Raw genomic sequence first — 24878 nt, 5'->3', positions numbered from 1 at the left:
CACTTCCGGAATCCGGATGTCATCATCTTTGCTTTTGTCTCAACATCGAGCCGAAGATCCCACGCACCGCCCAGCGTTCATCTTTCAGAAATACACATCGAGAATGTCGGGTGCCTCCAATATTATAGCGATGAAAAAAGTCGTACAGCAGCTCCGCTTCGAAGCGAGCATAAACAGAGTCAAGGTAATTTATGGGTTCATTGTTTTTTCTACTAAATAACGGGGGTTCATCTCGACCGTTAGCCCGGTCTGCTAGCAGCGCTAGCTGTGCCAGTGTTAGCCGCTAGTCAACAGGCAAACCAATATCAGGGCGTTGCTTGGAAAGAAGGGGAAGTATTAAACAAGTCTGGTATAACGGTACTCTAGAGATTAATTACTCAACATCTGGGAAAGAAAAGATTAAGAAGAGACCTCTACGTGGCCGTTTAGTAAAGATGACCGGGTTTGTAACCCAATGTAACCTCCTAAAAGTAATAAAACTTGTGAAAATGTAACCCAGTGAATCATATTCATTTCCAGAGGGCACAGGCCCATTTCTGATGTGGGTAATTACCATACCCATTGTTTATATACATTTGTTTCCTTTCTCCATATCTTCAACAGATGCTAACATTTTAACGCAAAGACATCTTTGACAACATACTGACTCAAAAAATAAATGTATAGCCCAGAATATCCCTATCAATAATGACAGTAGTTTCTGCAACACATTGCAATTCAGAAGCACCAGAGATCACGATCACGTATGTTCTCTCATGGGTCTTGTTCCATGTTGTAACTGAGGGAAACATTTTTTTAGGATGTCTGTTTGAGAGGCCCCTTCGGCGCCCATGTCATGGATTAAGTTTCTGGTCTTTTGTCTCCAGGTCTCCCAGGCAGCTGCAGACCTTCAACAGTTCTGCATGCAAAACGCCTTGCAAGACCCTCTGCTCACCGGTGTGTCCTCCAGCACCAACCCTTTCAGGCCGCAGAAGGTCTGCTCCTTCTTGTGAAACCACTGCATTCATTGGTGAGTCCGCCACCCACTCAGACACACACACACACACATTCAGAACAATTAATTGGTGTGATTTTTTTTTTTTCCTTTTTGAAAAGCTTTACAGAAATGTCTGAAGAGTAGCATTTTAATTGAGACCTAAGTTTTCACAAGGGTGCCTTGATATGACTGTTAAATACATTTGACTCAGTACAGTGAAAATGAAACACAGGCAGTACTAATCCATTTTCTATCTCTGTCTCTGCAGGCCTTCATTTTGATGCTACAGGGAAAAGTTGACCTCAACACTGCTCCTCATGCCAAGCCATTATACTGCCACGGGATCTCTTTGGGTGTAGAACACATTGGAATCATGTCAGGAAGATGACCATCTATTTTCAGCCACAGTAGAAGAAAGGAGACAGTTTTATTTTTCATGGCACAGTGTGATTTTCAAGTAAATTATTGTGCCTTTTCTATTGTTCTATTTTAGTCATCACTGTTCTGGACTTTTTTGTATTTAATGAATAAAAACATTCTTTATTACTCAAATGTTTTATTGATTGGCCTTCTGTTTCCTGCAACACATCGATTTGACAGAGTGACATGATAGATATAACTGCTTGTGAAAACCAGCTGATGGAGCTCTGTCAGAAGCATTTTCATGTAGTCAAAGATGATAACAGAAGCAGCTGATATTTAGAACATGAAATAGAAACATTTAACCAGCTCAAAAGACACAGTATTTCCTTTGTTTTGTGTTCATTGCAGCAGAAAGACTTCTTTGCTTAACTCTAGGTTCCTGGTCTGGTAAAAGGTAAAGAAGACGATACAGTTTGCTGTATTTTTGTTCATGGGATGGCATCTGCAGTAAGACGTGAGTGAATGAGAAGCGAGAGAAGGAAAGCATCAAATTCCCTCTTTGTTTCCTCCGACAGTGCTTCCCTGTTGCTTTGAGGTGGAAGAATCAGAATCAAAATCATATTTTTTTGCCAAGTAGCAAGTAAGGAATTCAGTGTCATCCAGATGTCAACAGAAAAAGCAATAAACATGAACATTAAAACAATAATCACAAACATAATGTAAGAAGGGACAGTGATTTACATTTCTGTGTATTGGGGCTGTACTATGTGCTTTCATATTGAAATGATAAAAACTGCAAAAAAGCAGAATATAAATAGTATAAATACCAATGTAGACATAAATTTGAGTGCACATAAACTATATAGACACAGGTATAGTAACAAAAAGAGACTTTGGCACTAAAAAGACTAACGCTGAAATATATCTACTTGATTTGACAGATGTGGATGACTGAAGCTTAGCTTTAGATAAATGTTTTAATGTATTCCTGTACAGAAGGAAACTTACACTTACATTGTAAGTGCATTATGAAGGGATCTTCTAATGGCCAGTATGAACAAGAGGACTGATTATGGCAAGAAAAACCTATTTCAATGTTCATTTGGGCACCTGACTGTTGTTTTATGACGAGAAATTATGAAAGCTGTCCTTTACATATTAATCACAGGTTTGGTGGTGTAGTAAGGCATTTGTAACTAGCAGTTCAGATAAGGCACCTAATCATACATAATGATAAAACACTAGTAATCAAATAATTGTGTTGTAATACACTCTGAGCACTCGATATCGCAGCGCCGCCCGCTGACGTCATCAGCCGAACTCGATTGGTTCGACTCTCGCGAGAAGTGAGCAAAAGGCGATCAGAACAAAGAAAAAAGAAAAAAAAACCGGTGAACAACGCTGATGATGGACACATCCATGAAATCCAGGGACTGAACCCAGGTCTGTCCGCTTATCCTGCTCTATCAGCGGTCGTAATAGTGACTCGTAACGCGGAACTGCTGCTCGACCAGCCGAATGAAACCGTTCTCCTCCCCTGCAGTTTGAAGCATGAATCATGGGACGGCGTTGCTGTGGAAACGACGGTAACTTGCTTCCTTAAATTAGCATGTTAAATACCGCTAACGTTAGCAAAAACAAGTAAACCCGTTAGTTTGTGTCACAGTAGCTGGCTGGTTAGCTTGAGTTTTCGAGTTCAGTTTGTCGATGTAATGATTGTCATTGTATAATCAACCCCATGAAAACTGAAGTGGTTCAATAATCTGCCGCGGCTGAGGAGTGAGTCTGTTGACTGTGTGTACAACAGTGAACCCAGCTCGAACCCATGATGATGCTCCAGGATGGGTCATTACAACTCCTTTGCCTCACAGCCAGCAGTGGGGTCCCTCTTTTCACAAGGGGTGCCTCCAAACAGCTCCCATTCTCGGTCATCGGCTCCCTGAACGGCGTCCACATGTTCGGAGGTGGTCAGGGAGTGGTGTTGTCCTGCTGTGAGACTGAAGGCGGCGGGAAAGTGGTGTGGAGAGTTTTTCAAGACAGTGTGATGCTCATTGCTGTGAGTGGAGGAGGTGGACAAGGTGGTGCAGGCAGCAGCAGCAAAGAGGAGGAGATCCGTTTACAGCGTCTGTTGGAGAATGTGTGGAACTGCATGGTGCTGGTGCTGGGTCAGGACGAGTTGGCCAACGTGAGGAATGTGGAGCGGCTGAAGAGGGATTTGCGCTCCTGCTTCAGCCTCATTGATCAGCTGTTGGAGGATAGGCAAGAGGGCATCCTGGGTAACCTGACACACTGTGCTGACACCCTACTGCCTCCAAACCCCACTCTTCTTCAAGAGGCTGTGGAGGGCTTCGCACAAGCTGCAGACAGCGAGTTCGGTTGCCTCATCGTCCACGGGCGGATAGCGGCGGCCACTGAAAAGTGGTGGCGACTGGCACCGCAGGAAGTTGTGCTGCTCTCTGCTTTGATGCGGTCCCTCTCAGCCTCTGGATCAGCTTCCTGCGACTACCCAGTTTTCCTTCCTCAGGGCAGCCCCACTGTGGCTCATCGTCTGCTCCGCTTCCAGCTGCTACCAGGGGCAGATGTGTGTGTGCTGTGCGGCCCAAGCCCTTCCCTGCACAGAGCCGAGAGTGGGCTGGTGGGCCGTTTCTGGTCACCTCTGGTGGAGACCTTGAGAGACTGCTTGGCTGTCGGAGAACGCTGCTTACCTGGATCTGTATCCCTGCGTCCTGATGTGCTGGCACTTCTCCTCATCAACCGTGAAACACGACGTTCAGTGTCCTGTGTGCGGACTTCCACTATTCACCCGCTTGGTGACGCTCCTTTGCCCTCCAAGGCTCGCTGCTGGGAACTACTGAAGCTCTTCTACATCTTCAGCACTACACGCTACTTCAGCCAGGAGGAGACATTGTGTGTGTCCCCAGAGGAGAGGGTTCAGAGAGGCAACACAGAGGACTTTGTCCTTGGATTCTCCCACCAGCCACTACAATGCTATTTAGTTACAGAAGAGTGTAAAAGCTACGGACTTCAGACACCACAACACCAGCTTTTCCTGCTCATCCCGCTGTCAGTGCCGACGTTCGCACTGCGTACAGTGGCTACACAGACTCTCTCTGATATCACTGCAGCCACTGTGCTTTAATTATTTACTTAATATGGAACCCTGTAATGTAATTACAGTCACCTGTAATGTGTATTCATCACTGGCATTTTGATTCTATCTTTATTGATAACTGCAATCACACACTGCTATCGTTATTGCTGACAAAGTGATCATGGAGCAGAAAAATTAGCTTCCATACCGATTTCTGTAAAAACAGTGACTTATAGACTACTGGAAAGACGTGTACAACAGAAAATTATGCCACTATTAATGGTCTGATCAGGCATTTCAGTAAACTGCTGTTCAAGAATTTAATGCTGATGAAAATATGAAAGTGAAACTGCTTTGAGCTTGAAAGATAGTCACTGTTGCACAATTGTGTCTAACTTCACTGGCAACCTAGATTGCACTGAATCTAAAAAATGTACTAAATAGTCATGTGAAAATGTTACACTGGGATGAAGATGTGCCTGCTGTTCACTGTTATGACATTTTGAATCATGTGCCTTCAAAAAATATAAAAACACTTTACTTTAGTTTCAATCCTAATTATAGTTCTATGCTTTCTGTAGGTCTTTCTATAATTGAGAGACTTTTCACATTTTTCTTGCCACAGATTTTAATATTAAATAAATACAGTTGGTAATGAGAAGTTATATGTTTTATTATGCTTGTTCATTTTCTTGCTGTGCGACACAGACAGTGGACACAATAGTTGCAATACAGTAGGTTACTTATATCTCATATGTTCATGTTTCAGGCAATGAAAAACCCAGCAGCACAAGCCTGATTAGTGAATGTGAGGTTGCCTACAAATATGCAAGAAACCACCTCACCATTCTGTGAATTAACACAACTATCTGTATTCCATATCATTTAATGCAGCAGTGACTATTGACAAAATTATTTTTGACTTAAAGCCTGTAGCCCCACTTTGGGCACAGGCTGCCAACAAAGGCTCTCCAGGCATCCCGGTCCTGGGCCAATTTCTCCAGCTGTCCCCATATATGGCCAGTTCTCTTCACGTCTGCCTCCAGGTCACGGCACCAGGTGTTTTGTGGTCTGCCTCTTTTAATTACATTAGCCTAGTAGCTTCCAAATGAATCTGACTTTCACTACTCAGTGTCATACGTCCTCCAGCTGAAAGTCCGTAGTTTCTCTTGAGTCTCTTGTTCGTATTTCTGTAGCAAGAGGTTCTTTTTTTACAGGGAGAGGTTGCTGGCCCCTCGTCCAGCCCTCCTCCCTTTTCAGACGGGCTTGGGATCGTCCTTGGCAGAGTTGTTGACACACACACACAAGCCATTATTGAATGAATACTTCAAGTCATGATAATTGCAGTGTTTTGTGTTGTTTGTAATTGCACTGGTAATCTCTAGAAAGGTATTTGCTCTCTCAGATTTCAGTGTGTAGTCACAAAGTTTTACTGAAAGTCACATTGAGGACTATTGACATGCCAGTAAGTAGATTATCACAGTTTATCACCAGATACTTTGCTCTCCATGCAAGGAAAGTCAGTCAGGGAACAGTTTGTATGCTGAAATTTCCTCACAGTACCATCCCAGTATAACCTGGGAAGTGTGTCAGTAGGCCTGACCTTGTTCCCCCAGTCTGACCTCACCACCAGAGCAACAGAAATACTATATGCCTTTAAGAATATTTCAGTAATCATGATTTTTCAGCAAAACCACTCTGCAGATTTTTTTGTGAATGATATAGCATCTTTCAAATTATTCCGATGGCACCAGTCAACACACATTTTTTCAAGGGAATTTGCATTAAACCTCCCTGTCCCCTCCTCTGAAGCTGGAGGAAACTTAAGTGGACCCAAGTCCAAATAGGAGGAGCATTCATAATTATTTCGTTCACAAAAAGTAGCTTCCAAAGTCTCCTCCCAAAACTGCACTCACTGGTGCTGCAGGAGTAAAGTGAGGGGGCAGTGCAGTGAGATCGGGACAAAGTTGGAAGCCGCACCTGGTTCGCTGGTTGTATCCATCTGAGTCTGTAGTGCAACGCCGTAGGCTCAGTAACCGGAGAGCCGAGCCTGACTGACAGCCTGACGGTGCGTAGGGTAACGGAGGAGAGGGGGTGGGATAAATGATGGACACGAAGCCACACAAAGGGGGCTGGCTGTAGTGTTGCCATGTGTGCAGAGTGCATACCCCAAAACTTCAGAGTGAAAAGCTTAGTCAGTGTGCGTGTGTGTATGTGTGTGTGTGGATGCAGTCAGGATCCTAGGAAGCATCCCGGGATTTTATATCTATTTTGTCGAGGCCCCATGAGCACTATCACCTGTGAAAAGTCCAAAGGTCCGATCGCTTAGTCATTTTTAGGAGTGCGGTGGCTGCTCTTGCACAACTTTCAGCTTCCACTCTTCTCGAGTGAAGCAACCGGCGTTGGTGCAGGTCGCCGAGCACCGCAGAGGCTTTTAAACTTCCCCCAAAAAAGGGCCGCGTAACATGTCAGCCACACGGATGCAGTTGTTATCATCCAGAAACATTCGGCTTTTAAGCCGAGGGCGAAACGAGATGTTAGCCGTTAGCAGTGGAGCGCAGCGGGCCGGTGGTCCCAGGGTCCGCTCACTGACCTCTCCCCCTCTGTCCTCCTCCTCTCCCGGCAGAGCCTTGTCGAGTCTGAGCGCAACGCGACGTGGGCTCCCCAAAGAGAAAATGTCCGAGAATGGAGTGGCATCCCGGGCCAAGGTGTTGACCATTGACACCATGAACCCCACGGTGAAGAAGGTGGAGTATGCCGTACGGGGGCCCATCGTGCAGCGGGCTGTGGAGCTAGAGAGGGAGCTCTCAGAGGTTTGTACCGCAGGCCATTTGATCACAAACTATGTGCCATCTCTCTGTCCTCTGTGGAATGTGTATCTGCTCTGTGATAGACACACTTCTCATCTGCGCATTTCAAAATGATTTTTGTGTAGTTCACATTCTCTCTTTTCAGGGACTCTGCGACTATGGACAGAAAAAAAGCTGTACTTTTTGTATTATTCAGTTTACTCAGCAAATTTTAAATAAAAAAAAATGACTAAACTACAATTTAGTACTCTAACAAGATGAAACTTAACAGCAGTTTTCTGTTTTTCTGTTCTGTTTTAAATAAAAGACTGGGGAATTGGTACTTATATCTGTCCAAACTTGCCATAATATATTTGACTCTCTGGCAACTTAAAATTTTAATTGGTCTTGAAATTTTTTATGACAAGGTGCATGTATGATAAATGGTTGTGTTTTTGGCTTCCTGGTTATGTACTTACTATTACCATCTAAACATTATCCCAACAGGGCAGGGAAGAAGCTTGGAAAGTGATAACACAAAGTCCATCAGTTAATTAGTAATTCCTGAGGCTGATAATTATCAGATAATTTGTAGACCGGTATGATCCTGATAATGTGTCATACCATCAAATTTCACCGACTGGTTTCTGTTCTGCAATGTTAATCTCTAACTCCTGTTTTTTAAGCCACTCATCGTTTTTTTCTGCTGTTTCACCTCCCCCACCCCCCGTCTGCTTCTTAACCACAGTTGCTTATAGAGAGATCCTAAGAGGAAGGTGAAAGTCCACAGTTTAAACCAGAGACAGTTTGTTTTTCTCTGTCCTGTTTATGTGTCTCACCGTGTGACCTACTTGTCATGTACATATCTGTTACCTCACTTTACCTCCGACAGTTCCCACCGTCAGAAATATCCAGCTTGGCTGATCTCACCGCCACTGCACCATTTAATTTTAACAGCTTAGACAAGCATCTTTGTAGTTAATGAGTGTCTCAAAAGTCTAGTAATCAGTAGGAATATCTATTATATAATAATAGATATTATTTAATAGATATTAACTTTTAATCCATACTAGAAATTTCTTTTGTTTTTAATCCACAATGTTATATGTCCTTTTTATCTTATTGGCACTATGAATACAGACCATTTGTTCGTTTCTAGCTTCTTAAAAGCACTGTTCGATCCCGTCCTTTTACACTTTTTATGGTGATGTGGCAACCAGCTGTTAGTGTGCAGAGTGCAGTCTGGTGTGAAAACTGTCCTCTCTTGAGTGCTTTGCTCAGGAAGGGATGAGTATGTGAACAGGTTCTTGCACAGGTGAAAGGTACAGCAACATGGACCAGCAGGGATTGTAATGACTATAATGAAGTGGTGACCTTTTAACCAGATGGCTCACTGGAACCAAAGATTTTCTCTTCTGTTTGCTCTGACCAATGCTTATCTGCAGCTGATCCCCTCACTCCAAGGGATATTTAATTTCTTCTCAGCTGTACAATAGTTTGATCAGGCGTTATCGAAACTATATCAAGATGTTCAAAAAGCAGATGGAATTGCAGCTCAGGCAAGATATTGAGGGATGGGAGCATTTTCATACCGTATACAATCAGTAATGAACTCTTCATTAATAGTTCTATCCAGGACAGGGGAAGTGCTGTGATTTCTTTGTTCACTAACTGCATACTGTACCACTGCCAGTCTTTTCAATAGTACAACTGCCTGCCAGAAGGCAGAAATGTACCCCAAGTAATGAAATGCAGTCCTCCCAGCTTACTCAATAGTTTTTAGAAAAACATAACTGTGCTTCTGAAGACTTTCAACTGTTGCTCTGAGCACAATCAAAACACACTCCCCTTCATTTTACTAGCACTCCCTTTTCCAACTTTGGTTTAAGGTTTGGATGGTGTTTGATTACTTTGGGAAACAGGTCACAGAGGTATTCTTGCTTTTTTCAGTGAATTAAACACCATGAATACACACTGTGATCCTCCTACTCCTGTTTCCTACACACCTTGTTTTTGTGAACTGAACTCTTTGCTTTTCATTTATGGTACAATTATTTCCTTGTTCTCATTTTTCCCCCTAATACTAAAGATGTGTTAGTTGTTGAAGGCAACAGGGAATAGAAACAAGACACACTTTGAGCCAACTTACTGCATCAGTTAGCAAGTGCACAGATAAAAGCTGCACATGCAGTTATTACATTGTGGTCTTTGTTTTGTCCTAATGAGCAGCTCGCTGATAGTGAATGGGGACCTTTTTGAAATGTTTTCTAAAACCCGAACAGTCGCTATGGGGACAGACATACAAAGCAGTTTTTTTGTCAAAGTCTTTAAACGTATTCTGCCAGAAAGAAAGGCAATATGCAAACCTCCAGAAATGTTTCCCATGAGTTTGCATCTCACATGCATTGATCTGAGAAGTAAACAGAGCACAACTGAAATTAAGAAACCAATGAAACTTGAGTAACACGCAGTCAAATTATGCAAAGTGAACTCTCTTATCTTAGTTTATTATCTGAGCCTAATACTTTATACAGCTTTACATGGGCGTTTGGTGTATTACACCATTAATGAAATATTTCCTTTGTTAAGTCTTGGCAGAAGAAAAGAAGTTCTGCTGGGACTTCAGCATTATTTGCTGGACTGTTTTATCAGCGACGAAGGACAAAAACCACAGACTCTTTGATTTGGTTCTCAGGAGCAGAGGTCAGTTTGTTTCCAAAAGGTCCCATCACAAATGGGCGTGATGGTCCCATTGACCTAGGGGTGTTATTTGCCCTGTGTATTTTTATTGGCCCAGACTGAGAGACGCCTCTACTCTGTGACCAATGAGAGAGCAGGAGACTCCAGTTTCCTAAAATCTGAGTGGGATTGGACAAATCAAACAACGGGCTCAGTTGAATTCCGCAGGGTGATGGTGTGAGGCTCCATTTGCGGCTTCTCTGCACTGTTTTGGTTTCCACAGGGTGATGGTGTGACACTCCATTTGTGGCGTCTCTGCAATGTCACGCTGTTCCAAACATCTGGTGTTAACAGCGTGTATGTGCTCGTGCTTGTCTTTGTGCACGTGTCTTTGTGCCTTTTTGTCCTCTGTGGTCTCAGCTGTGCAAGAGATTATCTTTACACAAACACAAACTTTATATTATTGGCCTGGAAACCAGTAATATACGTATATTAATATAGTAGTATATTATATACATATATACATATATATGTACAGTATATGTTTATATATATATATATCTATATACACACAGTATACCTCTATTTTGGTAATAAATTCTCCTAATTATTTTTAGACATTCAGTTTATTGCTGCTTTGATGTCCTCAAGCCAGATCTTACACGTGTACACTGGCGAGGTTAAACGCTGCTGTGTAATGTATGTCTTAGTGTTTATGTGTCAGAGGGTTAATGGTATCACTGTGATAAGGTAGTTTGCATAGGTTGAAACTTTGTTCCCATGTTCGCACATATTATCTGCACATACATCGAGGCCGTTTCAAATACCAAATGGTTTCTGCGTCTGGTGCAGTGCTGCATTGTATCCTCCCTAATAAACTATTTTAAACACTCATTTCTGTCAGTAAAGAAATGTACTGCACTTTATAATGTGAGCAGCAGTGTGTGTGACAGAGAAAAAAACAATAATGTAGCTGAGAGAGGGAACAGCTGATAGCTTGCATGGCTTTCCTGAATAATGCTGAAACAGAATTTAGTTACTTCTGGAGTTCATGTTCTTACCTAGAAGATCTTATTTATTAGAAACCTCTAAATTAAAGGTGCCCTTTGGAGTTGTTTTGATAAACAATCGGAATTCTGTTTCTTACCAAAACACATTGTATGTATGAATCTTGATAAATGTGTTGAATGAATTTCCGTCCTCATAAAACATTTGCTAAGATATTTTAATCTGTGGGTAAACCCGTCCATCTGACACGTTGTTTGAAGCATTTAGTCCTATTAGTCCAAATTTTTGTCCAGAACAGTTGGGACAGGCCACAAGCTACTTGATGGACAGTATAGGAAGTAGTGGACTGAGCATTGTAGCCTGGTGAATATTTCTATTTCCACCACTTCTATACATGTTCCCACAGCAGGAAAGTCAGTTCAGTACAACCAACAGCCAATATAATCCATCCCTGCAAGCAGTTTTGAATAAACAACTGAACCCGCGGTGCACCGTGCAGCTGCTGAGCTTTCAACCTCTTGTGACTTAAATATTCATGGAAAAGTTATGTATGTGTTTAAGCCTGTGTGAATTTGCGGTGTCAAGGTTGTTTAGGTGCAGTGTGGGGTGGTATCGGTTCTCAGCCAACCCCATTCTCTTTGGTGACCATGTTTTTTTTATTTCATTTCCCCATTTATTTGCTGAAGGTACAGGAACATAACACACAATTATGTAACAGCTCTTGCAATGTGTCTTTTGTTAACACTCATTTCCTTTTTTTTTAGATCTATAACCACCCCTTTATGTTGTGTTTATGTCCTGCAGGGAATGAAGAAGCCCTTTGCTGAGGTCATAAAGGCCAATATTGGGGACGCCCATGCTATGGGCCAGCAGCCAATCACTTTCTTCAGACAGGTCTGTTCCTAAACCCTTCCCCCAACCTCTCATCTAAATATATCACTTCCCCTTTGACTTCTGTGTCTATTAATCTGATTTCTTCCTCCTTAAATAAATCAGTGTTGATCAGTTTTTTGAGTCTTACCCCAGAATCCGAGCCGGATTTTGCATCATCTCCCATCTATTCGTTATACTCACACCTCTCTTTGTTTCAAGGTCTTGGCGCTCTGCTCCTACCCTGAGCTGCTGAATGACAGCACATTCCCAGAGGATGCTAAAAGTAGAGCACGTCGCATTCTGCAGTCCTGTGGAGGGAACAGTATGGGTGTGTATGAGTGTGTTGGTTTTCTGTGCAAGCACAATAAGCTTTATGTAACTGCAGGCGCTTATTACCATCTTTAGTCTCTTTATACACTCCTGGTGTTGCTTTGCTGTGTTAAAGCCTCAAGTTGTCATAGCAACTTCTATTGTCTCAATATGAATCTCCCTCAGGTGCCTACAGTGCCAGTCAGGGCATAGACTCTGTGCGTCAGGATGTGGCCCGCTACGTTGAGCGAAGGGATGGTGGTGTGCCCTGTGACCCAGACAACATTTACCTCACAACAGGGGCCAGCGATGGCATTGTGGTACAAAACACCTCTGATTTTGACTTTGTGACTCTGTTGTACCTTTAGTCAGTTATGTTTGTTTTCCCCAAAAGAAAATATAATCACAAAACACTACAGTTGTATGTCTTGATCAGTTTGAACTAAATTTCTTTACAACATTGAACTGACAAAACAGATGTATTTTCAACTGACACCTTCATCAGAGCATTTGTGACATCAGTGACCTCCCTTTTTAGCCATGTTAGCAGTATGGCTCCAGGGATGGCAATGTCAGTCTGTCGGCCCACCAGTTTGGCTGAGACGGAAATATCTCTACACCTCTTGGATGTCTTGCCGTGAAAATATTGTACAGACATTGCCCAGGGGATGAATCCTAATGACTCTGGTGATTCCCTGACTTTTCCTCCAGCGTCACCATAATGTTCACATTTGTGGCTTTTAGCTAAATGTCTCAACAACTATTGGATGTATTGCCATGAAATTTTGTACAGATATTCATGTCCTCCTCAGGATGAAATTATATTAACTCTAGTGATCCCCTAACTTTTCACCAAGGGCCACCATCAGTTCAAATTTTTAATTTGTCCACTAGTTTGGTGCATGAACAACAAAACTGACATTTCCATCACACTCAGCTGTGCTTTGTGTTCAGTGAATATGGTAAACATTACACCCGCTGAACACCACAATGGTAGCATTGTCATTGTGATTATGTTGGTATGCTATTTTTAGCATTTAGCTCAAAGCACCACTGTGTCTAATACAGCCTCACAGAGCCTCTAGCATTGCTGTAGACTGTCAGTCTTGTTAAAGAACTCATCATACAAGCAGCAACCAGAAGGAAAACAAATATGCATTTGAGAGCAAAAAACAAGATGTACCAGTGTTCAAGATAAGAAAAGTGTTGCAATTAAAAAAGAACTCACTGTATGCTCTGATGAAGCCTTCAGGCCAAAGTAGCAAGGCAGAGCACCAGACTGAAATTCAGTGCAGGAAAGGTGCACCTATTTCCTTTTCCTATTTTTTACTCATGTTTCTATGTAGATAAATTGGTGTGTGGGCAAAACTACTCTGTATACATGATTTTAAAATGTCATCACATACATGCTAGTAACACTGCTGAATTCACTTGTTTTCTCAAGTCACTGTTCTCATCTTAAATATCTTTTTTTGACCTCCCCTCTGCCTTCTTAGACCATGCTGAAGCTGCTGGTGTGTGGCGAGGGTGCCACCCGTTCCGGCGTCATGATCTCCATACCTCAGTATCCCCTGTACTCGGCTGCGCTGGCTGAACTGGGTGCTGTGCAGATCAACTATTACCTTAATGAGGAAAAGTGCTGGAGTCTGGACATCAGCGAGCTGCAGCGTGCTCTGGATGAGGCCCGACGCCACTGCAACCCCCGAGCCCTGTGCATCATCAACCCTGGAAACCCCACCGGTAAATCACCCTTGGTCAAAATTAACACTGCTGTGATGTTTTACAACAGTAATAAGTGCCTTTTAATAAAGATTAGTTTCCTTCAGCACTCTAGATAATAAAGTAGTGTTAATTATAGGGAATAGACAAAAAGAGTGTAAAAAAGGATTTTCATTTTTATGTGACCAAAAGGTTGAAGGTCTCAAATTAGGTTTTAGGTCTGTTTACAATATTTCATATATGAATCCTTCATTTTCCTGATGGTTCATTTGGGCATGTGACTTCTTGTCATTCCAATTTATATTTGGAATATGTTGTAATGATTTTTGATACTGTTCCCATTGATGTATCAAATAATTTAGCATTTGAGTCTCAAAGTTCATTCTTGACCTTAAAAACAGTAGTTTTCAGCTGCATCACGTGGTTTTCCTCAGTGGTCAGGTTTGTTCAATTGTCTGGGGTGTTGGAGACAGCTCACAACCTAACAATGTGAACTTTTTCCATGACAACTGAACAAACTCCATTTGCTGAGGAAGACGGCAAGATGTTGTTGAAAATCCCCAGAAAAAAATGTGGGTGTGAACCTTGAAACTTGTTTTTGTTATTTTTGTCCCAGATGATTTGGCCTCTTTGGAACTCTGTGTTTATCCGAAGACTTGCATATTTTAAAGGGGAGTAGGCACTTTGACCAAGATACCATGAAATTAAGTTACTTGGTATTAAATCCTTTCTGCATGAGGTCTATACATTAATTTGTCTTCCCCTTTGTTGTAGTTGTGTAACCAAAAATTTCATGCACTGCTCAGAGAACAGTCACTAGATGGCAGCAAAACGACATAACCATTTGAAACCTTTTGCCCATAATGAGCCTCCTTCTCCTCCACAGGTCAGGTTCAGAGCAGACAGTGCATCGAGGATGTAATCCGATTTGCAGCAAAGGAACGTCTCTTCCTCATGGCTGATGAGGTAATGTCCCTGCATCTCTTTTAACATCTACCTGCTTTATTGTATTCGGTACCCCAATTACATTCTGTCCCTATCTTTCTTCAGGTGTACCAGGATAATGTGTATGCTGAAGGTTGCCAGTTCCACTCTTTTAAGAAGGTGCTGTTTGAGATGGGGCCAGAGTACTCGAATACAGTGGAACTGGCATCCTTCCACTCCACCTCAAAGTGTTACATGGGAGAGTGAGTCATCTTATTTTCAATGCTTGGATAAGTCTGTTACATCTTGATAAAATGTTGTTGGAAATCAGTTCCTCATAGTTGTTTATAAGTCATTGTAAGAAGAATTCATCTTTCAACTAGCTTTCTATAATGATCTCTTCATTGGCAAAGCTTTTGATTCGCAAATCTCAACTCAAACACTAAAGAAAACATCTGTCAATATTTTCGTTGCCGTCTCAGGTGCGGCTTCCGTGGAGGCTACATGGAGATTATCAACATGGATGATGATGTGAAGGCCCAGCTGACCAAGCTGGTGTCAGTCCGCCTGTGTCCGCCTGTTCCTGGACAGGCTCTGATGGATCTGGTGGTCAACCCTCCGCAGCCTGGCGAGCCCTCGTACAACAACTTCATCAAGGTACACAGTCCACATTCTCCTACCCTCATTATTCACAGCAGGATGGGACAAGTAATCAATACAGTAATGTATTGCAACATGATCTCCTGTCATATGTTTTCAATACACTGACACCCACATCATCACAATTTCTCTTACAATATGTGTATAGTTAATTGCTGTGGATAATGGATTTTAGCTAGCAATTTGTTTTATGTTATAATTTGCTAATTTGAGTTTAAAACTTATTTTAAACAGATGAAAATGATTTCAATTAATATGTCACTATCTTTCCTTGTCTTGAAACATATTGTATAAACCGTGAAGCTGTTTTGCTTTTTGACAATTCAGACTTTTGAAAAATGTATTGTTGTTGTCTTCATTGTGTATAAATGTCTGAAACTGAAAGCATTTTTCATTCATGAGTAGTGAATCATGACCTCTTGTAGGTGTGACATTGTCTTGTGTGTAAAAAGAGTCTTTGTTTACCCCATGTAATTCATATAATCAGCCATTCATCCACCTCATGTCGCTCACAGAAGTCTGGAAAAATTCAAGCAGAAAACCCTGTTAGAAAAGGCCAGAAACAAAGAGGGCCATTGTTTCATTTCCAATTAATAAAATCAGGCAGGAGACAACTTAATTGTATTGAAACACAACACTAAGTAGAGTTCCTATTTCCAGAAGTGGTCATTTTCAAACCTTTACCTCAAGACTTCTAAAAATCTCAGTGTTTATTCTCCAGACCTCCTTGAGCTTGACAAAACAAGGAATTGCTAACATGAGACAAATTATTCTGTCATGGTCAAAGCACCTGAGATCGCTGGCGTCACAAATGTTTCCAGTATTTACTGATTCTTGTAGCATCTCTCTTTGCTTCACTTTTTTTTTTCTCTGCCCCTCTCTATTCTGTATTTTCTTCTCTTCCTCTCTCATATCCAGGAGCGCACAGCCACTCTAAGTGCCTTAGCAGAGAAGGCCACACTTACAGAGCAGGTTCTAAATACGGTTCCTGGCATCAGCTGCAATCCTGTGCAGGGCGCCATGTACTCCTTCCCTCGCATAACCATCCCTGAAAAGGCCATCAAAGAGGCCACGGTCAGTCCTTAACCTACTCCTGTAAATGTTTTGTAATGATTCAAGTTTCAGTGTATTGTCCCTTCAAGGAAATTACATTGATCAAGAGAAAAAAGAGAGGAAAATAATACATGATGGAGGTATACAAGATGTTTTTCTTAAGACTCTCACACAAATCATTATGTCCTCTGATTATTTCTCTTTTATTTCTTTTCATGGCCTTAACAGCCCTTATTCCCCCCAAACTCTCATGTTATAAATTAAATACTCATGGAAACATCTAATACACTACACCAAAATGGATTGAATAACTCTTTATCCAGATTCAGTGCACTGTGCATCCACCACCTTGTTTGCTAAAGGGAACAAATGATTTCCAATAGCTTGTGTTTCAATTCTGTCCCAAGGTTGACTGCTCAGTTGGAATTTCAGGGAGGGTAGATGAGCCGAGCCACTGAGAATCTGATTAGCCTTACAGAGGATAAGGTCAGAGTAAAGCTGACCTAACGACACCTGATCAATCCCAGTGACTCTGCTTGCCATTGTGATTACACAGTCACAGTGTTACTTTGTCTTGGGCTGCGCAAAAACACCACAATATACACACTCAGTCAAAAGACAGAGCTTCTTTAGCAACACATTACCATTAGCAGTTTAAACGGAGATGTTGTGCAGTCCTAAATTCTGAAGCAGCTGAATTCCAAATATACTTGAAATTGTCCCATATTACCAGAATATCAAGCTTCAACATTGTAATGTTTATTTTCTTCTCTGATAGGAAAAAGGTCAGCAACCAGATATGTTTTACTGCATGAAGATGCTGGAGGAGACTGGGATCTGCCTCGTACCTGGAAGCGGCTTTGGCCAGAGGGATGGAAGCTACCACTTCAGGTACAGAACACTTCCAGGACTGCAACTAAATATTTTTTTAGATTATTCATTATTCTGCTGATTATCTTCTCAATTAATTAATCGTTTGTTTTATGAAACTAAAGAAAATAGTGAAAACCAACAGTCCACAATCCAAAGATATTAAATTTACTATAATGTTAGACAGAGAAAGAAGCATTTGCTTTTCTTTTTTTTTTACATTTAAGAAGCTGAAGCCATCAAATTTTTGTTATGTTTGCTTGGAAAATATTAAATGATAACTTGAGTATTAAAATGGTAGCAAACTAATTTGGCCAAAACTTCCTTTTATATTTACTCCTTTGTTTGAAAAATACATTTAAATTTGAGCATTAATTGTAAGTGTTTTCAACTGGCTGCTTGAAAAAAGTTTGTGCTGAGGTTCAAGGAAGAGAGAGATCGTCTTTTTTTAACACATTTTCTCCCGGCACACTCTCTCTAGTTATTAAATTACCCCTTTTAATGATTCTTAGGTGATTCGTCAAAGTCCATAAAAATAAGAGTTAATTTTTGTCTTTCTTTTCTTCCCCTACACACCCAGAATGACCATCTTGCCACCGACAGACAAGCTGAAGATCCTGCTGAACAAAGTGAAGGAGTTCCATCAGAAATTCACCCAGCAATATTCCTAAATTTCCACATCTGTTATCCCACCAACCACCAAAAAAAAAAGAACTCTAAATCAGAATTTATCTGTACCTAATAAGTGCCTTCACTACTCGGCTCTGGTCGGCTCTGGTGGTCTCTGTGATGACACACTTTAGCCTTTTCTCAACTTTCTCATTTGGGCATTTACGGACTGTATATAAGTCACTGGTGTTGGAAAACAAAACAAAACTGGAGATGAAGAAATGAATTTAGAGATGTGTCAGTTTGCTATGACAAAGACTTCATCTTCTTGTTTCAGCTTTGAAGGATGTATGTTCTCTATACTGTAGCTGTGTATTTTTAAGAATGAGAGGTAGCTCATCTGTGTGTATGCCAAACTAAAAAAAAAAATAGGCTTCAACTGGAGAAAAGGTAATGCTGCTTGAAATGGTGATAAAATAGTTGAAATATTCCATTCCTACCTACTTGACAGGGAAAATATGCCGAAGTCCCATTTGTATGATTCAGAAATGGTTTTGTAAAACCAAAATAAATGTGATTCTAAAGATTATGTCTTATTATTTTGAGTTTTCACATGTCTGTAGAGTTAACAGTAAGATAAATAGGTAATATTCCTTTGATCGTGAACATTTATGGAAGACTGTTAGGGCACTGTGGGTCTTTATACCGCATGCTTCCACTGAGCCTGTTGAGTGAAGGTGTTATGAGACCAAATGTCATAAATGTAGTAAAGTATTCTTATTATTAATCTTATTTTCTTTTTTGGAGGGATATTTGAAAAGAAATTTAGTTTATATTGGATATTTTGACCATTTTTTGCTTCAGTTTTCATTCCAAGTCAAACATTAACTTGCAGTGGTTAGTCAGTTTCAATCTGTGTGTTTATACACTAAGCATGAAGGACAATGTTCACTCTTAAAATATTACTTATCAAAGGTAGCAAACACTGAGACTATGTAATGTTTAAAAGACAGCAATACAACACAACATTGGTCAATTCAGTACACTCAGGGGTTTTACAGTCTTATTTGGTCTGATATGCCTAGCAGTTTATGGTGGCTAATGTTAGCTAGTGTTAGCAAAGTTTTGATAGATATCACTAGGTCACCTCAGTGACTTTTCTCTACTTGTGCTAGTGTTACACTACTTTTTAGCTTGTCACAGAGAAAACATTCAATGGTTTTATCACAAAAGTAAATAACATACAGCACCTGTAGCCAGTAGTTAATGTTTCACATGTTTGTCGCATGCTTGACCTATTTCATTTCCTGTTAGCCTAATAAAAATGTCGTAAAATATGCAATAATTAATTTGTTTGTCCACTTTGTGGCAGCATAAAACTCTGCATTGATATTACCTTATGAAGTAGTTGTGGCAAATTAGCAAACAATTGTATTTACACACCCACAGAGCAACATTAGCATTCATTTGAGTCATGTTTTTGGCCAACTGGTGAATCTAGGTTCAACATCCACTCTCCTTTTAGATTGGTTTTGCTCTCTACCAATTTCTGAGGGAAATATCTAGCTTTTTTCACAGCTAAATGCTCAACCATGTTCGCCAGCTAATTTTGTTTGTTTGCAATTTAGCACTGGGCAAGTATTATGCTAACAGTGTGTTTGGTTTTGTGACCAGCATTGGTGAATTCTGGTTTGCAGGCCAGAAAGCCAAAAGTTCAACCAAGTTCACCGGGTTATACAACTCTGTACAGCCCAGGGGAACTACAGATATTTGTGGTAATTATCTTTGTCACTACAAGCAACCCCCTTCACCTTACATATAGTCATTTAATCTATTGTTAATATAAAAAGTATTGATTAGTGCAGCTTTAAAGGACCAGTGTGTAGGATTAGTGGCATCTAGTAGTGAGGCTGCAAATTGCAACCAACTGAATACCCCTTCCCCTCACCCCTCTCTGTCAAGCATGAAGGAGAACCTACTGCGAAACATGTTGAAAATGCAAAAGGCCCTCTCTAGAGCCAGTGTTTGGTTTGTCCATTCTGGGCTACTGTAGAAACATGTTGGTGCAACATGGCGGGCTCCGTGGAAGAGGACCTGTTCCCTATGTAGATATAAAGGGGTCATTCTGAGGTAACGAAAACCCAACAATTCTTGGTTTCAGGTGATTACAGATGAATTAAAACACACTTATGAATATTATATATTATATTCCATTTATTCTGCCAAGTCTGTTCCGCTAGATGCCACTAAATTCTGCACACTGCACCTTTAAAGCAAATGAATGAAGAGAATCTTGGAAAATTAAGGAAATTCAATGTGACGTCCTGTAATTGCCACTTGAGGCCACAGTATCAACTTGTAGAGAGGCTGAACTCCTGATAATTAGCGAAGTAATATGATTTCAGAGTGAGGTCGCTCCCCAGATCACATGTATATCTGTGACAAGGCCAGCTGTATCTGCTGAAATTGCCACCTCTAATAATGATGTTGTACAGCTTGAGTTCAGGCTCAAAAGACTGTACATAGTTTATCAACTACTTTGTCTCTATTAATCTGTCATTAATTTTATTGCCTAGTCTGCAGTTTCAAAGCAAGTTGGGATGATGGATGGTAGGCCTACTGCAGGTTATGTGTGTGTGTATGTGTGTGTGTGTGTCTAAGGCAGAGAGATTGAAAGACCATGTAGAGAGAGTGTTAAAGTGAAGCAGTTTGAAGGGGTTTTCTACTCTCTCCCTCTCTACTCCGCAGCGGCTGTCAGCTTTAATTATCTTTGACAAAGGGCCTCCCGAATCCTAATTACACTGAGCTTTGTCTTTCCTGGAGCCCCTCACCATTCACTCCAGCAGCATGACGTGCTCACACGTTCCAGTCCTCTTCACCCTAAATTAATTGGGGGCGTTTGCGTTTTCTCTCTCATTCTCTGACAACTTTGGGGAATCAAAGGTCATCATTAGTTCGGGTGAGGATGTAGGGCGACAGGACGACAGTCATGCATCAGACATCGGCGCTGTCATGTGGCTGTCCTGGTTATGACAATGACCAGTCTTTATTCGCTGTGTAGAGTCTTATATGAGGAGATTCATATGACCAAGCGGAACAGCTGATTGAGAACCAGCTGCGTTTGTGAATTAACAATCATATTGTGTTCATTATTCTGTACATGTGGACAGCGGTGACCGTATGAGTCCTGGCATTTAGCAGGGAAATATAAGAAGGTGATTCCACCGAAAATGTCATAACAGACTCACCACACGTGTTTGATATCTCAACTCTAAATTAATCCTTTTCACTTAAACTGTTCAAATATATTTTTCCAGTATAAAGGATATATTGATTTAGCAGACTAATGCAATTATACCACATAATGCAGTGATACAAAACAATATTACTGACATTTCCTCAACGTATTAACTAAGTGAGCAGCAATTGTGTTAAATGGTTCTCCTCTGCTGTGCAGGGGTCAGTTTCAAACATTATCAACTATTGGCTGTATTGGCCAATTTTAGAAATACTAAGGTTATGCGACAATGCCCCCCTTACCTACCTCAGAAAAATTTGACCAGACTCCAAAAAAGTGTCTAAATCTTCTCTCGTTATTTGGATTTGTAATATTTATTTTTAAATGTTAAATTATATTTTCTGTAAAATGTAATTCTCCAAATGAAGATCCAAATAATTATTTCTCTAATAATTTACAAGCCAAAAAAGTAGGCTAGTCAAATTTTAACATATTGAGTCTAGAAATAATATAATCAGCCTAAAATACCCACCACATGTATGTTTTTAACCTTAGAATATCCTAAAACCCCCAAATTCCCAGAAAAATGACTGAGAACATTACCTCAGTACCCTAAATGGTAACTGCAAACCCCGAATGGCTGATGTGGAAGGTAAATTTGTTTGATCAACCACACAGCTGGAGGTTAACACAGATTTAGTGTAAAACTTCATTACTTGATTAATATATTAATTTTTGGCCACTTGGGGGCAGCACCTCAGGCTGTAATCACAACATTGACATTATCGCCACCCTATAAAGTTGTGACAGTGAACATGTTAGCAAACAGTTGCACATTTAGACATCCAGCAGACATCACCAGACATGTATTCTTTTTCCAGCTCTGTTTTGGTCTCTCCAGAGAGAAATGTGTAGCTCTAAATGCTCCACTATGTTCACCACGTAGTCACTAATTTTGTATGACTGCCTCTTGCCATTTGGTGCTGGACAGGTAGCCTTTGCAGAGGGTTGATCAGAGCTGCATGCCACAGCTGAAAACAATGCTGATGAGAGCTGTGAGATTGAATCAAAACTGTAAAGTCGCCGGCCTTAAGACCAAAACAATGTGCTCAAAGACAATAAAATGCACTGTAGAGCAGAGGGGATCTGGAGGGTTTGGTGATAAATCTATATGGTTTTGTCACCATGAGCAGAGCGACACATTAGACATAGAAACCACTCTTTCAAACCATAAGAAGAAATCAGGACTTCTTGTCAATATCTGTAGTCCTAACACTGGGCAAGCTAAATTTCTGACAAAATTGAGCATTCCATTATCAAGGTTCTCGGACATCCCAATATTAATTGGTGGTGATTTTAATGTAACAGCTCAGCCTGGTGTCGACCGGTCCAAGCAGCCTTTGCCAACTGATGGCGTGTAGCCATAAGACCTCTTGAGTCCTTATACAAACAAACTCTAAAAACTCTGGACAAAAAGCCAATTCATTTCCATCACTGTAGGGAACTAGAGAAATACAGTTTACTGAGCTTTGAGAATTTTAGATTATTCTCAAATTTGTGCCTAGTTTATAAAAATTTTAAATGGTTTGGCCCCTCCTCCACTATGTGACTTTGTATACACTCGCTCAGTAAGTTCTATTAGATCCTCCAGAATATCCTCTATACATGGTTGTACCATACCTTTTCATTGCACTGCATTTGGACAGTCAGCTTTCTCTGTGAAAGTCACAACTCAGTAGAACGTGCTACCTGATGATATGAAGAGCTGCAGTTCTATCAGTACATTCAAAACAAAATTAAAAAATCTGCAAAAAACTACTCAGTTGACATTGTGGATGTATGTGATGTGCTATTGTCTGTAGCTCTGTATTTTGTGTAATGTGTCCTGTGTGTTTTTTTGCTTTGTACTGTTTGTTATTGTGCTGTTATATGTTTTAATTGTGACCTGCCGAATTGACTGCAGATGAAAATTAGGTATAAGATAACTCTGGTGCAGTACATCAAATGGTAACATTTATATAACACTGTACATGGTCCCAATAAATACAATACAACAACAACAGTTGCAAGAAATAATGCATGAAGAAACCAAATTCGCATTGTTTAAACTTAAAAGAAAATATATTGAGTCAGATGATAAGGCAGGAAAAAATTCTGCCAAAGAACAAATTGAATCCAAACATTTAATATCAATTATATATGATTGTAATAAACAACTTCTACAAGAGCCAAAGCAAATTGATAATTGTTTTAAAACTCATTATAAGAAATTATACAAATCAATATGTTTACCCTCGGTTGAGGGGGCAGACAAAAAAGAACTTGAGGAATATATTAGAGATGCAGAGATAAGTGTCTAACGGTAAGACACCTGGAGAAGACGGATTTAGTATTGAGTTTTATAAATGTTTTCAGGATGTTTTGACTCCCTTTCTTACAATGCTATGTAATGATATTATAATTTCTCAATCAGTGCCTGTCAGCATGCGAACAGCCGTAATTTCAACAATACCAAAACCTGGCAAGATTATATGTAAATGAACAATTTCAGACCTGTTAGTCCGCTTACTAATGACAACAAGATATTTGCTAAAATACCTGCAATGCGTCCAGAAAGAGTGGTTCCCTCATTGGTCCATTTTAACCAAGCAGGATTTGTAAAAGGCCAACACGCCTCAAGTAACATGAGAAGGCTCTTTCATATAATGCACAGAGCTGCTTCACTTCAGCATCCAGCGGTAATGTTATTGCGGGATGCTGAAAAAGCATTCGATAGGATCGAATGGCTATAGTTATCTCATAGTTTAGGAAAATAAGGCTTTGGACCAGAGAATTTTATTACAAACCACTTGCCTGTTAAAACAAATGGAATTGTGTCCTCATCCTTTGTGCTAACTAGATCAGCAAGGCAAAGATGTCCAGTCTCACCAATAATTTTTATCTTGGCATTGGAACCCCTGGCATGTGCTATTTGAGCTAACCAACAAATAAGTGGTTTTAATATACATGAATATGATTTTAAAATAAATTTATATGCAGATGATATATCATTAACTCCTTCAAATCCAGCAATCTCACTGCCACACTTATGTAAGCTCAAGAGTTTGGCAATCTTTCAGGATATAAAGTAAATTGTAGCACGACTCAGCCCCACTGCATGACTTTTCCAGCCCATCTTTCCATAATTCAGATCGTTTGGAAGAAAGAGGGACTGAAATATCTTGGTGTTAATACAATTTCCCCAATTGAGAAGATATTCAAGATAAATGGTCCTAAACTGATTAAAACTATTAGAGAGGATCTTACCAGATGGAGAAGACTTCCACGATCCTTGTGGGGCAGAGCAGAGATAAATAAAATGAACATTTTTCCCAGACTGTCTTTTATATCTTCAATTCCACTTAAATTACCTGAATATTGGTTTAAAGAAATTAAAAAGCTTTTTATAATGTTTCTTTGGGGAAATAAAAAAGCATGAATCAGATTTAATAAACTGACAAAGCATAGAGATAGAGGAGGATTAGGGATACTGGAAATATATACATACTATTTGCTCTGGGCCTGTTTGAATCACTGGCAAAAGGACTTTATAGAGCTGATAATGATGGAACGTGCGGCCTTGGCCCTGCAGGGTCTTTATAGAGGCAATGGCTTAGATGGAGAATGGATACTTATAAAAGACTATATAAATAAGAGACATTTAAGTTAAGAAGTGTT

The 24878-nt window shown here is 40.4% G+C and overlaps 3 protein-coding genes across 7 annotated transcripts; all 3 read left to right on the top strand.

Moving 5' to 3' along the window:
- The first annotated feature begins 2 nt into the window (after positions 1-2).
- LOC121909227 (guanine nucleotide-binding protein G(I)/G(S)/G(O) subunit gamma-5-like) lies at positions 3-1528 on the top strand. Its single transcript, XM_042429680.1, has 3 exons — positions 3-184; positions 867-1009; positions 1245-1528. The coding sequence occupies exons 1-2, from the start codon at positions 17-19 to the stop codon at positions 990-992; spliced, it is 294 nt and encodes a 97-aa protein (XP_042285614.1). The 5' UTR covers positions 3-16; the 3' UTR covers positions 993-1009; positions 1245-1528.
- Positions 1529-2682: 1154 nt separating this feature from the next.
- Positions 2683-18509, top strand: gpt (glutamic--pyruvic transaminase). Of its 5 annotated transcripts, none has more exons than XM_042429671.1 (12): positions 2683-2925; positions 7057-7243; positions 11711-11800; positions 11999-12107; positions 12275-12408; positions 13585-13828; positions 14694-14773; positions 14858-14994; positions 15214-15388; positions 16310-16465; positions 17223-17335; positions 17895-18509. In XM_042429671.1, exons 1-12 carry the CDS (start codon positions 2891-2893, stop codon positions 17983-17985), a joined length of 1551 nt encoding a protein of 516 aa, XP_042285605.1. In that variant the 5' UTR covers positions 2683-2890; the 3' UTR covers positions 17986-18509. The 5 variants fall into 5 exon arrangements, with proteins under 5 accessions (XP_042285605.1, XP_042285606.1, XP_042285607.1 ...); XM_042429672.1 differs by having other exon boundaries at positions 2690-2782; XM_042429673.1 differs by lacking the exon at positions 2683-2925 and adding an exon at positions 5179-6498.
- Positions 2932-5095, top strand: fuz (fuzzy planar cell polarity protein). The gene has a single exon (XM_042429677.1). The coding sequence runs from the start codon at positions 3165-3167 to the stop codon at positions 4476-4478; it is 1314 nt and encodes a 437-aa protein (XP_042285611.1). The 5' UTR covers positions 2932-3164; the 3' UTR covers positions 4479-5095.
- Positions 18510-24878: the final 6369 nt, after the last annotated feature.

This window comes from Thunnus maccoyii, chromosome 12 (genome assembly GCF_910596095.1).
Source record: "Thunnus maccoyii chromosome 12, fThuMac1.1, whole genome shotgun sequence".
NCBI classification, from domain to species: Eukaryota; Metazoa; Chordata; class Actinopteri; order Scombriformes; family Scombridae; genus Thunnus; species Thunnus maccoyii.
This window is presented reverse-complemented; position numbering and strand designations above follow the sequence as displayed.

Excerpts from the sequence above, each read along its gene's own strand:
- gpt (XM_042429670.1), top strand. The coding sequence starts at position 6,896 with ATGTCAGCCACACGGATGCAGTTGTTATCATCCAGAAACATTCGGCTT. Across the intron at positions 12,409-13,584 it reads GGGCCAGCGATGGCATTGTG|ACCATGCTGAAGCTGCTGGT; the intron begins GTACAAAACACC and ends CTGCCTTCTTAG. Across the intron at positions 13,829-14,693 it reads CAACCCTGGAAACCCCACCG|GTCAGGTTCAGAGCAGACAG; the intron begins GTAAATCACCCT and ends TCTCCTCCACAG.
- LOC121909227 (XM_042429680.1), top strand. The coding sequence starts at position 17 with ATGTCATCATCTTTGCTTTTGTCTCAACATCGAGCCGAAGATCCCACG. Across the intron at positions 185-866 it reads CGAGCATAAACAGAGTCAAG|GTCTCCCAGGCAGCTGCAGA; the intron begins GTAATTTATGGG and ends TTTTGTCTCCAG.
- fuz (XM_042429677.1), top strand. The coding sequence starts at position 3,165 with ATGATGATGCTCCAGGATGGGTCATTACAACTCCTTTGCCTCACAGCC.